This window comes from Hippopotamus amphibius, chromosome 3, assembly GCF_030028045.1.
Source record: "Hippopotamus amphibius kiboko isolate mHipAmp2 chromosome 3, mHipAmp2.hap2, whole genome shotgun sequence".
NCBI classification, from domain to species: Eukaryota; Metazoa; Chordata; class Mammalia; order Artiodactyla; family Hippopotamidae; genus Hippopotamus; species Hippopotamus amphibius.
In genome coordinates, this window is record NC_080188.1 from 54,967,676 (window position 1) to 54,984,842 (window position 17,167).

The 17,167-nt window shown below is 37.6% G+C and overlaps 1 protein-coding gene across 2 annotated transcripts in view; it reads left to right on the top strand.

Moving 5' to 3' along the window:
- CDS1 (CDP-diacylglycerol synthase 1) overlaps nucleotides 1-15,606 on the top strand; it is an 85,611-nt gene extending 70,005 nt beyond the window's left edge. Inside the window, exons 11-12 of one of the 2 annotated variants that reach the window (XM_057725825.1) lie at nucleotides 932-1,035; nucleotides 6,434-15,606. In XM_057725825.1, coding sequence (XP_057581808.1) covers nucleotides 932-1,035; nucleotides 6,434-6,563 — 234 coding nt within the window. In that variant the 3' untranslated portion in view covers nucleotides 6,564-15,606. The remainder of the gene's footprint in view (nucleotides 1-931; nucleotides 1,036-6,433) is intronic. The other variant, XM_057725824.1, reaches the window with a different exon arrangement.
- The last annotated feature ends 1,561 nt before the right edge of the window (nucleotides 15,607-17,167 follow it).

A 17,167-nucleotide genomic window follows, 5' to 3' on the forward strand; every position in this document is an offset into this window, starting at 1 on the left:
CATGACACATGACACGAGGCCTGTAAAGGCTGCAAATAGCAGAGCGGGATTGAGTTACCATAGCTCTCTTGTGCTTGGGTTAGTAGGGAAGAGACGGAAGGAAATGTGTTGGCAAAAATTAAGCAAAGGATTTTTCAACCATTGTTATAAACAGAAATGTTATGTTTAGAATGGTCTTTAATGGTCTCCAATCCAAGGTTTTTTGTTGAATGGTGAGATTTCTCTTCATGTCTGAAATGAAGGTATAATTGCTGTTGCATTTTAGAGATTTTTAGGTTGCCTGAGTAAATGAGAAGAGCAATTAGTCATTTCCATTTCCTGGGCACTGACACATGTGGGTGGATCTGTACAGGGTCGATTTGCAGAGGCTTACTAACCATTCCCTTAATTTGGCCATTTAATGAACTAGATGAACTGTCTATTTTGATTTCCTTTTTACCCCAACACACACAAAAAAGAAGAAATATGTATCACAGTAGTAAAATATTTATTTCAGAGTAAGAACTATTAGGATAAACATGAGGTAGAACGAGTTGTGCATCTGTCAACAACGTTAAAATAGCTCTCCAAGTAGTTTGATTAAACAGAGGAGCAGGCTTTAAGATTAGATTAGTAATAGCCAATTAGCATTTTTGATTTAGAAAAAGTTTAAAAAAAGTTAGTGCTAGATTTAATTCATATTTAATTAGTGTTATTTGAAAGCTGTGGGTGAATTCAGTAATCATTCTGTTCCATAATCATCACATTCCAAAGATGTGGTTTTACTCTGTTGGACGTGTTCTAATAAGTTTGTATTTAGTGGGAAAATCCAATAGTGGGGAAATTCAGTAGTATTTTCCTTTAAGTCCATGATGTCAGGGAGACACAGATAGGAATTTTATAGCAGGTAGCTTTTTGAAAAGTTACTAATATGTTTCTTTGTTTCCGGAAGGATTTCGCCAACACCATTCCTGGGCATGGCGGGATAATGGACAGATTTGATTGTCAGTATTTGATGGCGACTTTTGTGCATGTGTACATCACAAGTTTTATAAGGTACTTTTAGATTCTTAAAAAATGTTTTATTAAATGATTTGTTTGAGTTCATATTTCGATAGGTGTTAGTTTGAATTAGTGACTTTTTCTGTCTTTGGTAATCAATAATACTGAAGGGAATGGGGGCTGCTGGAACTGTCACGTGGTAGCCTTGGACAATATGATTAAATTATAACTATTTTCCTTACATTTGAGCAGTTAAAAAATAGTATATGTCGTAGTCTAATAGTTAGTGTGGGTGAATGGTACTGGATTTGGAACAGCAGGAGATTTCATTTCTCAGCTGTGGATATTGCTGTGATAGTGAACACTAAGAGTTATTTTAAAAGTAGGACATAATAATTCATCCAGTCCACCAGTTATTGCTTGAGTGCCTGTTACGTGTTGGGGAATGTTCTGGGCACGGATATAGCAGAGAACAAAACAAACCAAGTCCCTGTCCTCAGAGCTTATTTTCTTATTGGGGAGCTGGAGGGAGAAGGGGCAGAAGTGTACAACAAACAAATATAGCTTGTTTGGTGGTTATAAGAGCCATGGAGAAAAATAAAGCAGTCCAAGGGATTACGGGTGTGTGTTGTGTGTGTGTGTGTTGGGGGTGGGGAGTGGAGAGGTGGGGTGGGGTGGGTGTTGCTATTTTATTTAGGGTGCTTTATTCTCGTTATTAAACTTTAATGTTTTGGATCTGCCCTAAAATGCCAGTTTAGGGTGTGAAAACTAACCACATCATCAACCACATGTTAAATTTATATGCCATGGTTTCTACTAGTGTCTAAGCCTAGAAAACCTGTATTTCTTTCAGTTATTTGGATTGAAACTCATATTTATAGGTCCCTAAATATGCATTTTAAATATATACCCATAGTAGTGTGAGCATTTTTGTATTAACTTTTATTTTCCTGGAGCAGTTTTGTTAGGAGTTTATCTATTTCATTAATCTTTTCAAAGAATCAAATTCTGACTTCATTAATTTTCTCTGTTGTGTATTTGTTTTCTATTTCATTGATGTCCACTCTCATCTTTCACTGCTTTATGTTTTTAAAAAAAATTTTTGGCATATACTTGATTTACAATGTTGTGTTACTTTCCGGTGTATAGCAAAATAATTTATGTATATACACACACATACACACACACATATATATATGTTCTTTTTCATATTCTTTTCCAGTATGGTTTATTACAGAATATTGACTATAGTTCCCTGTGCTGTACAGTAGGTCCTTGTTGGTTATCTGTTTTATATATTGCAGTGTGTGTATGTTAAGCACAAGCTCCTAATTTATCCCTCCTGCCCACATTTCCCCTTTGGTAACCCTAAGTTTGTTTTTGAAATCTGTGAGTCTGTTTCTGTTTTGTAAATAAGTTCATTTGTATCATTTTTTAAAATTAGATTCCACATATGAGTGATATCATATGATATTTGTCCTTGTCTGACTTACTTCACTTAGTGCTGCAATGAATATTGGGGTTGCATGTATCTTTTCAAATTATGGTTTTCTCTGGATATACACCCAGGAGTGGGATTGCTGGATCATATGGTAGTTCTATTTTTAGTTTTTTAAGGAACCTATATACTATTCTCCATAGTGGGTGTACCAATTTACATTCCCACCAACAGTGTATGAGGGTTCCTTTCTCTCCACACTCTCTTTAGCATTTATTGTTTGTATGCTTTCTGATGATGGGCGTTCTGACTGGTGTCAGGCGATACCTCATTGTGGTTTTGCTTTGCATGTCTCTGATAATTAGTGATGTTGAGCATCTTTTCATGTGCTTTTTGGGCATCTGTATGTCTTCTTGGGAGAAATGTCTATTTAGATCTTCTGCCCATTTTTTGATTGGGTTGTTTGTCTTTTGATATAGAGCTGCATGAGCCGTTTGTGTATTTTGGAGATTAATCCCTTGTTAGTCACTTCATTTGCAAATATTTTCTTCCATCCTTTGGGATGTCTTTTCATTTTGTTTGTGGCTTCCTTTGCCGTGGAAAAGCTTTTAAGTTTAATTAGGTCCCATTTGTTTATTTTTGTTTTTATATTCATTACTCTAGGAGGTAGATCCAAAAAGATATTGCTGCAATTTATGTCAATGAGTATTCTGCCTGTGTTTTCCTCTAAGAGTTTTATAGTGTCCAGCCTTATATTTAGGTCTTTGATCCATTTTGAGTTTATTTTTTGTGTATGGTGTTAGAGAATGTTCTAACTTCATTCTTTTACATGTAGTTGTCCAATTTTCCCAGCACCACTTATTGAAGAGACTGTCTTTTCTTCATTGTATATTCTTGCCTTCTTTGTCATAGATTAGGTGCATGAGTTTATTTCTGGGCTGTTCTGTTCCATTTATCTTTCTTTAGGTTCAATTTTCTCTTCCTTCTTAAGTGTCTTGAGATAAAGCTTAAATTATTGATTTTCAGCTTTCCTGCCTAATATATTTATCTCACATTATATATTTTCTCTTAACTACTGCTCTTTTAAGTACTCTTAAGTACTCTGATCCCACATATTATATTTGTATTTTCATTATTCAGTTACAAATATTTTCTTATCTCCAGAATTATATCTTGTTTGACATGGGGTTATTTAGAAGTGTATTGATTCACGTCCAAAGAAATGGAGGTTTTCTCATTCTCCTTCACTGATTTTTGCTTTAATTCCACTGTGGTCAGAAAACATACTCATAAACTATTACTAAAATGATTGCAAAAAAAAAAAAAAGAAAGAAAGAAAACATACTCTGTTATCTCAGTATTTAATATTTGTCGAGACTTGCTTTGTGCCCAAGCATATTGTCTACTCAGATATACATTCCATGTGCACATGAAACAAATATGCACTGTGCAGTTTCAGGATTAGTGTTGTAAGTCTACTGGGTTAAGTTTAGCTAAATCATCTGTACTGACTTTTGGGGTTGTTTTTCCATCTGCTTATTCTATCAGTTATGAAGAGAGCTTTGTCAGAATCTCCTGGTTTTTGCTTTATGTATGTTGAGGTTGTACTAGGTGTACACACATTTAGAACTCATGTCTCACTGTTGAATCACTCCTAATATCATTCTATAATGTCCATCTTTATATATTACTTGTTTAAAGCTTATTTTGTTGAATCAGCCTTCTTTTCATTAGTGTTTGCATATTTCTTTGTCTATCCTTTTATTTTTTGAGTGCCTTTTCCCTTATATTTAAAGTTTGTTTCTCTTTTCTCACAAGTGTATAGCTGGATTTTGTTTATTTTTTATAACCTAGTTGACAGTCTTTGTCTTTTTAATTGGAGTATTTAATCCATTTGCATATGATTTATTTAGTGATATATTTAAGTATTAGTAATTAGTGGTTAAATTCTTAGAACTCTTTATTTTCAGAAGATGGCAGCCTTTAGAGCATTAACTCATACTTTTTTTTTGTTTTGTTTTCTGATCTGCTGTGCTCTCAGTAGGTAAAAGTCATGCTGAGCCATGTTGTCCTCCATCTGAAAGTAAATATTTAGACGATTAGAAATACAGTGCTAGAGCCAGTGTGCAACTAGCTGGGAGCACCTGCTGACAATTTTGCATTCAGCTGAACTTGCTAGAACAGCCTTCCTTTTCTCTGTGGGCCCCTACTCTGGGTTTGTTATGAAGTTGCTAAATCTTTGGAAGAAATGTAAGACAAGCCGTGTCCTGACTCGAATAGACTGTGGCTGTGAGAGACACATGGCTGCAGGTTTTTGGCAAATGAGTTGAGCCGTGTGCACAAAGGTGACTCATGGGACAGCTAATCCATGCCACTGTGCAGTTTTTTAAATCAAAGATTTTCATTGTGATAGCACTCTATAGCAGACATTTCTTTGTTGCTGGGTTTTCTGCTTCTTATAATTCCATTTGAACTGAAGAGTCCTTATCATGTCATAAATTTAATTACCCATATAAATATCTTTTTCAGAATTCTGTGCCATTCTCCCTCTATTGCCTGTGTCTTGCTTTCTTCCATTGGATTTCCTTCATCACTCTCCACAGAAAGTCAACCTACTCCGCTTTTCCCATTCAAGTGGACTGTAGAAATTGCAAAAACCAATATATCTGCATCACAGTCTCAGTTAGCTTCCTTCTGAACTTGACACAATGGCACTTTAGCAGTTCAAGTACAGAAAACCCAGGTGATCTCCAGCTTATAAGTGGGTTGAGTTCTAGAGTCCAAAAGGTAGGGAATTGCAACCCCCTGACTAGCATAGTGTCTCCAGAGGTGGGAGTCCTGAATCTTTTGTGACCCCGAGTGCACCGTCAGAGGGTGCAGAGAGAAGGGCTGGCATGGGGATGTTGGAGGAGCTTCCCCAGAGAGAGACACCTGAGAGAGGCCCCTGTATGGGCTGGTGTGATACCTGTTGGAGAGCAGTGTCACCGCCCAGGGGATGCTTAATGCTACCTGGGCTTATTTCCTCCCCAGTCGGGCTGTTGGGGAAGCAGGCAGGGCTATCTACTTCCCCATCCTCCTTTCAGCTAAAGCAGATCTGCTTTTGTTTTGTTGCCTATATTGGGCTTTACCCAAGACCTTCTTTGAACAAAGGCTATTGTTCCCATTGTAGATTCCAGGTGGGGGCTCCAGTGCTGGGCTAAGGAACTTTGTGTCCTTTCTCTCGAACATTCATAGTATTTCTTCAACAAAATTCCTTCCTTGTCGGACATTTCTTTGAAGCTAAAAATTTAAATTATGTTTTCATGTTCTCTTTTGGCTTATCTTCATCTACTAGGAATTGTCCTTTTTTTACAGGATGGTTTCCGTATCTTGTCCAATCTTAGGATTTACCTTTTTGAGGATTTTTGTGGAACTTAGATCTGCACTCCCTAAATTGCCTCGTATTGTTCATGTCTTCTGTGTTTGTGCTTTCTTCCCACATCTAGACCGTACGCCTCTTAATTTCTAGGTTTTTTTTTTTCTCCCTATGACATTAACATTGGGCATTAAAGTGAGCTCTGATCAAGCGCTGTTTCAATTCTGTAAAGACTGATCCTCTGTACTTAAATGCATGTTGATTTTATTTTTTAATAAATTTATTTATTTTTGGCTGCATTGGGTCTTCGTTGCTGTGTGTGGGCTTTCTCTAGTTGTGGCAAGTAGGGGCTACTCTTCGTTGTGGTGCGTGGACTTCTCAGTGTGGTGGCTTCTCTTGTGGTGGAGCATGGGCTCTAGGTGCATGGGCTTCTGTAGTTGTGGCACGTGGACTCAGTAGTTGTGGCGCACACATTAGTTGCTCCGAGGCATGTGGGATCTTCCCCCACCAGGGAAGCCGTGTCCCCTGCATTGGCAGGCAGATTCCCAACCACTGCACCACCAGGGAAGTCCCGCATGGTTTATTTTAAATTACAAGTATATGCTTCCTTTAGCTCTCTTAAAATAGTGTGAACTTTGTCTTTTCTGCTCTGTTACCAGGGGTCCAAATCCCAGCAAAGTGCTACAGCAGTTGTTGGTGCTTCAACCAGAACAGCAGTTAAACATATATAAAACGCTGAAGATTCATCTCATTGAGAAGGGAATCCTACAGCCCACCTTCAAGGGGTAACTGGATCCAGAGCGGGAAGGAATGACAATAAAGAATTCTACAGGAAAGCACTGACAGATGACATTTTGTAATTGTGCAGAAAATCGTTGAAAATGCAATAGATTGAAGTTTTACAGACATGAATGTTTCTTCTCTGAAATTACTGTGAATATTTAACACTTACTTGATCTAAGTTATGAAATAAGTAGCAAATGCCGAGCAAAATATCCTGTACTTTTTCTAAAGTGTATTTTCGGATGTTAACTTCCTTCCCTTTACTTGCTAGGTTTCATCACTTAAAAGACTTGTGTTTTAAAGAGTCAAACACTATGAGTAAATTGAGGATGTCTTGAGGTTGCACCTGGCAGTGTGCCCTTTGGACAAATATTTACTTTTGTAGTTGGAGCTGCTCTTCATTTCAGCAAAATGTTTTATGTAAGGCACAATAGGAAGTTAGTTCTCCTTTACTTCCTCCTCTTTCACTCTGAAGTATTTTTTGAAGAGCTGAGTTGGATCCAAAAAAGAAAGACTGTCCACTTTTCAAAGAAGTAAGTCATCATTTGCCAGGGAAAAACATTCCACTTTTAGGTAGGTTTGCAATTGAAGAGAGAGAGGCTGAAATTTCTACCATTATTGGTTTGCTAGAAAGAGCAGACATCAGACTCTACTTTGATCAAATTGTTTGGAAAAACATGACCTTCTCAAAAACTCTGAAGAGAAACAAAGGAGAATTCTGCTATGAAGAACGTGTGTTCGCATCCTCCACCCGTGATCTCAACAGACAGTCGCTCAAGAGGCAGCACTGGACGATGACACATGCATAGCCCCCCTCTTGGTTGAGTTCTCTGCTTTTGTTTCCCTGTGAACTGATTTCTGTAAGTTCTGTAGCCACGAGCATCAGTATACAGTGCGTAGGGGTGGTGACTGAGGCAGAGGAGGGGCTGCTCAGCCGAGTGAGAGTGACGCGTCCCTGGATGTGGGTCCACATCCCTGGGTCCTGGGTGCTGCCTCTTGGTTCCCGTGCAGCTCACTGGACGCTCATCTGGGAAGAAGCGAGATCTGCTTGGAAACCCAGTCCCAGCCTAACTCCATGGTAACGGCTAATTTTTGTCACATTCTTCTTTCACATCATGTCACAAAATCGGAGGCCATCAGCTGATTGTTTTTTTCTTCCAACAATGAAAATCAAGCAGAAGTGATTTCCGCCAAGAACAAAAAGCACACAAATGCCAACCCTTTCCTTTGGTGGACTGGACACTGTAACCAAATGAGAATAAATTTTTTCTCAGTGGATGTAAATAAGCTACTGTTGCAGTGTGCTCTCTACAACCATATTTATTGTATTGAACAGCACCAAAACCTTCAAAAACTGCCTCGTGCTCCTTGGTTAAATGTTCAGAGGAGAAACAGATATATTTTAAAGAATGTTTTGCTAATGAAAAGAGTAAATATTTTTGTTTAAGTCAGAAGCAAATCTCAATTATTTTATACTTCTGTTCTACTACTCTACTTAAAATAAAAAAAATTGCAGATATGCCTGGGTTCCACAGATGTAATCTATAACTAGCAGCCTCATCACGTGTACTACATGATTATGGTGGGTATAGTTAAACTCTGTCCCCAGAGTCTAATTTCTTGGTTTTGCATGCCCTCAGTCAGTTCATCACTACTGGATGTGTGCAGGCAGCATTGTTTCACACTGTTTCATAAAAATTTAGAATTGGTGTTAGAGATATTATTACAGAAGGAAGTGATCATTTTTAAAATCAGGCTATCTTCAAGTTAATTTTTAACATTGCTCATTTTTACATGCTGCATTAAAAGCTCCAAATGTAGATCACAAAAGAATTTACTTACCAAAGTTCAAAAAATAAAATGAAAATTTTGTAGTAGGAATTTATGTTGAAAACTTGGTGAATTGCACAATGAGAACTTCTTGGAGATATGGAGTTCCTTCTGCATTTTTCTTTAAAGTGATGAGTGAGCCACTGCAATACAGGATTACGAGAGCATTGCTGAATACGTATTATAAAGTCAATATTATTATGAAAATATGAAGCTAAAAATATTTGGGGTCACAGTAATAGCTATCCTCAAATATACTTTTAGAGTTGGGTGTACATTATTCTATATGTAAAAAAGTAAATTCTTAATTTTAACAGAGCTCTAAAGATTGACCTTTTTAGTGTACTTTTTATAGCATGTATATTAAAATAGAATGTATTTTAGAAAGAATATACTTTAGCAGAGATAGATTGTCATAAAACCCTGACTTTGATCATTTTTATATTTGCACTCTGAAGAGGGTTTACATTCCAGTGTAGCAATGTGATGGCAGAAAAATGAAAGACTAGGAACTTCCTTTACAGTAATGGCTTATTTTTTCAAATTTGCTATTTAGAGAGGTACCCTAGTGGTACTAACTGCTTAGTACAGATGTTTCCTCAGTGCTTTTCCCTTTGTGGTGGTGGGTATACATTTACTGTCTGAGAATAAAAAGACCACACGCACACACCCTTTTATTCTCATTTATAGTATCTCTTCATTTGTAATTTGGTTTGAACAAAGATAGTATCACCTTGTTCTAGGGCGGCAGTTGGGTGGGGGGGAGAAAAAGTAGAAACAGTGTATATATACTGTATATGGGTGGGAGGTAGGTTATGATATGTGTCAATCTGAACCTTTTACTGAAACCGAGATAGGAAAATAAAACCAAAACAAATCACATTTTGACTCTGTTGTGCCATTTTCTCTTTGGAGAAGAAACATTCATTCAACTAGTGTTTACAAAATGACAAATACAGAAATACTGTATACTGTGTATATTCCATCACCAACAGCTACAGTGACACCTTCAGGGCTGGGAATAAGTAAGTTCTGGAGATCACTGAACACACGTGTTTGTCGAGAGGTGATGTCCTCTTAATAGGAACAGTACCAAATTTCTAGGGTACTTTTTAGTTTATAATTACATATTTATTTTTGTGAAACTTTGATCCAGTCACCACTAGAGCTTTAAGCTACATGGACAGTGAGTGGCATCTGTTCTGATTGCCACTGTTTTCTCCCAGTGTCTGGCTCAATGCCGGCAACTCCCTAGCCCCTCACTTCTGTCTCTTGGGCCGCTCCTCTGCACTTATCCCGGTTTTCATTTTGTGTGGTTCTAAGATGGGCTTCATTATTCTTAGTTCCTAGGGTTGTTTTAAGGGTTAAGTGAAAACACATGAATGTGCCTTGATTTGTGTTCAGCATAGAGGAGCAGATGCTTAGTTTCCTTCCTTCTTCCTAGTTGCTCCTCTCCTGTTGCCCGTCTTCACTGGGAAGTGACAGTTTGATAGGACTGAACAGAAAGCTAACCGCATCTCTGGTCACATCTGATTTAGGTAGCGTTAATGTAAGTGTTCTTTGAATGGACACCATCATTCTGACCTCCATGAAGGAGCTGTCTGTCCTGCAGAAAGTCCGCAGCCAGATCTTGCCACTGGCTCCTGAAACTTACAAAGTTTAAAATTCACTCCTATTTGGGAATCTGCATGTAGTGGCTGCAGATAAAAGCAGATCTAGACAATTTAACTAAAATCAAAAGCCTGTCCTAACTTAATCCCATTGTCTTCCTTTTCCTGCACAGAAAGGGAGGACATTCTTAAATTATCAGATAACAAGGAGAGCCCTTTAGCAAGGGCTGATGAGTGGAATATTATCTGTTGATGGCAAAGTGAGTTTCCAAAATGAGCTGAGAGAATACAGTCTGGTCCTCTAATGTGTACAAAGGACACGTGTGGGTAAAGCAGCAGCCTTGTTGCCCACAGAGAGAAAATCATTGAGGGACAGCCCACCTGAAGATGTCCTCTTAGAGAATGAAATGTCAAACTGCTTTGTCAGACTTACAGGATGACAGGGTATGGATTTGGTGTTTAAGTTGTTACAACACCCTCCTTTTCCTTTGTGTGTCCAGCTGGAGTTTAATGGATCCTGGTGGTTTTCTGTTCAAGAAGGTTCATTGTCAAACTTCAGACAGGACCTAGAAAGGTGATAAGTTTGGAGAACATCCTTGAGTAATCTCTTAAGTATATTTTTGATCAATTTTAGTAAATCTCAAAACTTTGTTAAGGAACTAGAGGCTTCAGCCAGTACAAGTAAGATAGACACATTTGAATCATTAGTGATTCTATTTTTTTTTCCTGATAGCTGTATTGAGATATAGTTTATGTACCATAACACTGTGCAACCATTACCACCTCTGGTTTGAGGACATTTCCATCACTCCAGAAAGTTCCCTTGTACCCACTTTGCAGTTAATCGTCACTCCAACCCCCAGCTTTAGGCAAACACTGATTTGCTTTCTCTATAAATTTGCCTTTTCTGGACATCACATGTAAATAGAAGCATACACTATATAGTGTTCTCTGTCTGGCATGATATTTTTGCATCTATCAGTGCTTTGTTCCTTTTTATTAATACTATATTTTGTGGACTCATTTACCTGTTGATTACTTGGGTTATTTCCAATTTTTGGTTCTTATGAAAAATGTTGCTGTGAATATTTGTGGACATGTCACGGTGTGGGCATATATGCATTTCTCTCAGATTTCTAGGGTGGAACTGCTGGGTCATATAGTAAGTTTATGTTTAACTTTTAAAGAAATGGCCAAACTGTACAACCTTAGATTCCTACCTGCAGTGTACAAGGTTCCAGTTTCCCTACATCCTCACCAAAACTCAGCATTGTCTTTTTAAAGATAGATAGCCATTCTAGCTGGTGTGCAAGGTGGCTTTAGTTTGCATTTCCCCAGTGGCTAATGGTGTTGAGCATCTTTTCATTTGCCATTTGTATATCTTCTTTGATATAATGTCTATTCATATCTTTGCACATTTTTACATGTGATGTTTTTTAAGTTGTAAGACATTGTTATATATCCTGGATATAAATCCCTTATCAGATATGTGACTTATATTTTCTCCAACGCTGTGGCTTTTTTTTTTCTTTTTTTCTCTCTTCATTCTTAAGACAATTTAGAGCAGTTTAAGGTTCATAGGGAAATTGAGGGGAAGTTACAGAGATTTCTCATATACCCTCTGCTCTGCCCCTACCCTCCACCCCTGCCTGCCACATGCAGAGCCTGCCCCTACCCTCCACCCCTGCCTGCCACATGCAGAGCCTCCGCCACTGTCAACATCCCCAACCAGAGTGGTACCTTTGTTACAGCTGATAAGCTGTAATCACCCAAAATACATAGTTTATATTATGGCTCATTCTTGGTGGTGTCTATTCTTTGGATTTGGAGAAATATATGACATGTATCCATCATTACAGTTTCATTCAGAGGATTTTCACTGCCCTAAAAATCCTCTGTGCTTGCCCTATTCATTCCTCCTACATACCCCCAACCCCTGATCTTTTTACTGTCTCCATTGTTTTCCCTTTTCCAGAATGTCATATAGTTAGAATTATACAGTATGTAACCTTTTCAGATTGGCTTCTTTCATTTAGTAATATGCACTTAAGATTCTTCCATGTCTTTTCATGGCTTTAACTCATTTCTTCTCAGTGCTGAATGATATTCCATTGTCAGGATGTACCATAGTTATTTATCCATTCACCTACTGAAGGAGTCTTGTTTGCTTACAAGTTTTGGCAAATATGAATAAAGCTGCTGTCAACATCAGGGCGCAGGTTTTTTGATGGACATAATTTTTCGGCTCCTTTGGGTAAATACCAAGAATTGTGGTTGCTGGATCACATGGTAAGAATATGTTCAGTTTGGTCAGAATCCACAAAACTGTCTTCCAAAGTGGCTGTACCATTTTGCATTCTCACCAACGATGAATGAGGGTTCCTGTTGTTCCACACCTTTGCCAGCATTTGGTTCTGTCAGTGTTCTCAATTTTGGCCATTTTATAGCTATGTAATGTTGTAACTTGCATTTCCCTGATGACATATGATGTAAAACATCTTTTCATATGCTTGTTTGCTATCTGTATATCTTCTTTGGTGAGGTGTCTGTTAATGTCTTTGGCCCATTTTAAAATCAGGTTGGTTGTTTTCTTACTGTTGAATTTTAAGTGTTCTTTGAATATTTTGGATAGCAGTCCTTTATCATATTTGTCTTTTGCAAATATTTTATACGAATCTATGGTTTGTCTTCCCATTCTCTTGACTTTATCTTTTGCAGGACAAAAGTTTTTAATTTTAACAAAGTCTACTTCACCAATTCTTTCTTTCATGGATTGTGCCTTTGATGTTATAACCATGATGTAACAGCACCTTTAATGTTGTAAGTTATTGCCATACCCAAGGTCACCTAGGTTTTCTATGTTAAATTCTAGTTTTATAGTTTTGCATTTTACACTTAGATTTATAAACCTTCTTGAGTTAATTTTTCTAAAAGCTGTGAGGTCTGTGACTAGATTCATTTTTTTTTTGCATGTGGATGACCAGTTGTTCCAGCACCATTTGTTAAAAGACTATCTTTGCTCCATTGTTTAGTCTTTATTCCTTTGTCAAGATCAGCTGACGGTATTTATGTGCTTCCATTTCTGGGCTCTGTATTCTGTTCCATTCATCTATTTGTTCTTTCACCAATACCACACTGTCTTGATTATTGTAGTTTTATAATGTCTTGCGGTCAGGTAGTGTCACTCCTCCAACTTTGTTTTCCTACAATATTGTGCTGACTGTTCTAGGTCTTTTGCCTCTCCATATGAACTTTAGAATCAGTTCACTGGTATCCACAAAATAACTTGGGATTTTGATTGGGATTGCATTGAATCTATAGATCAAGTAGGGAAGAAGTGATATCTTGACAATATTGAGTCTTCTTATCCATGAACGTGGAATATCTCTCCGTTTATTTATTGATTTCACATACAGACACACCTCGTTTTATTGCACTTTGCAGATATTGTGTCTTTTTACAAATTGAAATTTAGTGACAACCCTGCATTGAGCAAGGGTTGGAGCTATTGGAGCTATTTTTCCAACAGCATTTGCTCACTTGGAGTCTCTGTGTCACATTTTGGTAATTCTCACAATATTTTAAACTTTTTCATTATTATATTTGTTATAAATATAAAACTAACGGATGAGGAGTTGTTTCTTATCGATGAGCAAAAGAAAGTGGTTTCTTCAGATGGAATCTACTTCTGGTGAAGATGCTGTGAAGATTGTTGAAATGAAAACAAAGGATTTAGAATATTACGTAAACATACTTCATAAAGCAGTGGCAGGGTTTGAGAGAATTGACTCTAATTTTGCAAGAAGTTCTACTGTGGCTAAATTACTACCAAACAGCATTGCATGCTACAGAGAAATTGTTTATTGTTTTAAGAAATTGACACAGTCACCCCAACCTTCAGCAACTACCACCCTGATCAGTTAGCAGCCATCAGTACTGAGGCAAGATCCTACAGCAGCAAAAAGATTATACAGCTCACTGAAGGCTCGGGTGATGGTTAGCAGTTTTAGCAATAAACTTTTTTTTTTTGGCCACATGGTATGCGGAATCTTAGTTCCCTGAACCTGCACTCCCTGCAGTGGAAGTGCGGAGTCTTAATGACTGGACCACCAGGGAAGTCCCTAGCAATGAACTATTTTTAAATTAAGATATATACATTATTTTTTTAGACATAATGCTATTGCACACTTAATAGACTATGGTATAATGTAAACATAAGTTTTATATGCACTGGGAAACCAAAAAATGTGTGTGACTTGCTTTATTGAGATGGCTTGGAACTGAACCCACAGTATTTCTAAGGTATGTCTATCAGAGTTTTATAGTGTTCGTCATAGAAATCTTGTACACATTTTCTTAAATTTATGCCTATTTTATTAAAATTTTTTTGATGTGGACTATTAGTCTTTATTGAATTTGTCACAATATTGCTTCTGTTTTATGTTTTGGTTTTTTGGCTGTGTGGCATATGGGGTCTTAGCTCCCTGACAAGGGATTTAACCCACACCTCCTGCATTGGAAGGCGAAGTCTTAACCACTGGACCAGCAGGGAAGTCCCTATACCTAAGTATTTTATTTTAATTAAATGGCATTGTGTTTTTAATTTCAAATTTCACTTCTTCAATGCTGGTATATAGGAAAGTGATTGATGCTTTTACACTATCCTTATAATCTGCAAATTTTCTATAGTTGCTTATTCTAGGAGTTTTTGGTCAATTGGGGGGGGGGGGATTTTCTACATATGATCCTGTCATCTGCCAACAGAAACAGTTTTATGTCTTTCTTCTCAGCTGTATACTTATTTCTTTTTCTTGTCTTATTGCATTAGGTAGAATTTCCAGTATGATGTTGAGTGGTGAGAGGAGACATCCTTGCTTTGTAGCTGATTTTAGTGGTAAAGCTTTGAGTTTCTCACCATTGAGTTTAATGTTAGCTGTAGATTTTTTGTAAACAGTCTTTATCAAGCTGAGGTGGTTCCCTGTCTAGTCCTATTTTCCTGTTTTTTTTTTTTTTTTTTTTTAAATCATGAATGAGTGTTGAATTTTGTCAAATGCTTTTTTTTTTTCTGGCATATGATATGATCATGTGATTTTTCTTTTTCAGCTAAATGATGTGTGATAGATTATATTAATTGATTTTGAAATGGTGAATCAACCTTGACCACTTGAAATAAATCTCACTTGGTTATGGCACATAATTTTTTTTATACATTGTTGGATTGATTTGCTAACATTTTGTTGAGGATTTTGCACCTATGTTCATGAGAGAATGGTCTGTAGTTTCCTTTTCTTGTAATGTCTTTGGTTTTGGTATTAGGGTAATGCTGGCCTCATAGGATGAGTTAGGAAGTATTCTCTCTGCTTCTATCCTCTGAAAGAGATGGTAGAGTACTCATATAATTTCTTCCTATTTGGTAGAATTCATCAGTGAACCCACCTGGGCCTGGTGTTTTCTGTTTTGGAAAGTTATTAAGTATTGATTCAATTTCTTTGATAGAAATGGGCCTATTCAGACAATTTCTCCTTGTGTGAGCTTTGGCAAATTGTGCCTTTCAAGGAATTGGTTCATTTCATCTAGATTATCAAAATTGTGGGCATAGAGTTGTTCATAGTGTTCCTTTATTATCCTTTTATTTTTTAATAAATTTTATTTATTTATTTATTTATTTATTTATTTATTTATTTATTTATTTATTATTTTATTGGCTGTGTTGGGTCTTTTTTTGCTGTGCACGAGCTTTCTTTTTAGTTCCTGTGAGTGGGGGCTACTCTTCATTGCAGTGCGCGGACTCCTCATTGCCGTGGCTTCTCTTGTTGTGGAGCATGGGCTCTAGGTGCATGGGCTTCAGTAGTTGCTTGCGGCACATGGGCTCAGTAGTTGTGGCACATAGGCTTAGTTGCTCTGCGGCATGTGGGATCTTCCTGGAGCAGGGATCGAACCCGTGTCCCCTGCACTGGCAGGGATATTCTTAACCACTGTACCACCAGGGAAGCCCCTTCATTGATACTTTCAAAGAACCAGATTTTGGCTTCACTGATTTTTTGGTACTGATTTCTTATTTTCTGTTTCACTGATTTCTGCTCTAATTCTTATTTCTCTTCTGCTCACTTTGTTTTTCTTATTTTTATTTTTATTTTTTTTCAGTTTTATTTATTTATTTATTATTTTTTTGGGGGGGGTACACCAAGTTCAATCATCTGTTTTTATACACATATCCCCGTATTCCCTCCCTCCCTCCCTCGACTCCCACCCAACCCTCCCTCGAGTCCCCCCCACCCTCCCTGCCCCAGTCCTCTAAGGCATCTTCCATCCTCGAGTTGAACTCCCTTTGTTATACAACAACTTCCCACTGGCTATCTACTTTACAGTTGGTAGTATATATATGTCTGTGCTACTCTCTCTCTTCATCTCAGCTTCCCCTTCACCCCCTGCCCCCTCTCAAACCTTGAGTTCTCCAGTCCATTCTCTGCACCTGCGTCCTTGTTCTTATCACTGAGTTCATCAGTACCATTTTTAGATTCCATATATGTGAGTTAGCATACAATATTTGTCTTTCTCTTTCTGACTTACTTCACTCTGTATGACAGACTCTAGGTCTATCCACCTCATGACATATAGCTCCATCTCATCCCTTTTTATAGCTGAGTAATATTCCATTGTGTATATATGCCACATCTTCTTTATCCATTCATTTGTTGATGGGCATTTCGGTTGCTTCCATGTCCTGGCTATTGTAAATAGTGCTGCAATAAACATTATGGTACAAGTTTCTTTTGGGATTATGGTTTTCTTTGGGTATATGCCCAGGAGTGGGATTACTGGATCATATGGTAGTTCTATTTGTAGTTTTTTAAGGAACCTCCAAATTGTCTTCCATAGTGGCTGTACCAACTTACATTCCCACCAACAGTGCAGGAGAGTTCCCTTTTCTCCACACCCTCTCCAACATTTGTGGTTTCCAGATTTTGTGATGATGGCCATTCTGATCGGTGTGAGGTGATACCTCATTGGGGCTTTGACTTGCATTTCTCTGATGATAAGTGATGTTGAGCATCTTTTCATGTTTTTGTTGGCCATCTGTATGTCTTCTTTGGAGAAATGTCTATTTAGGTCTTCCACCCATTTGTGGATTGGGTTATTTGCTTTTTTGGTATTAAGCTGCATGAGCTG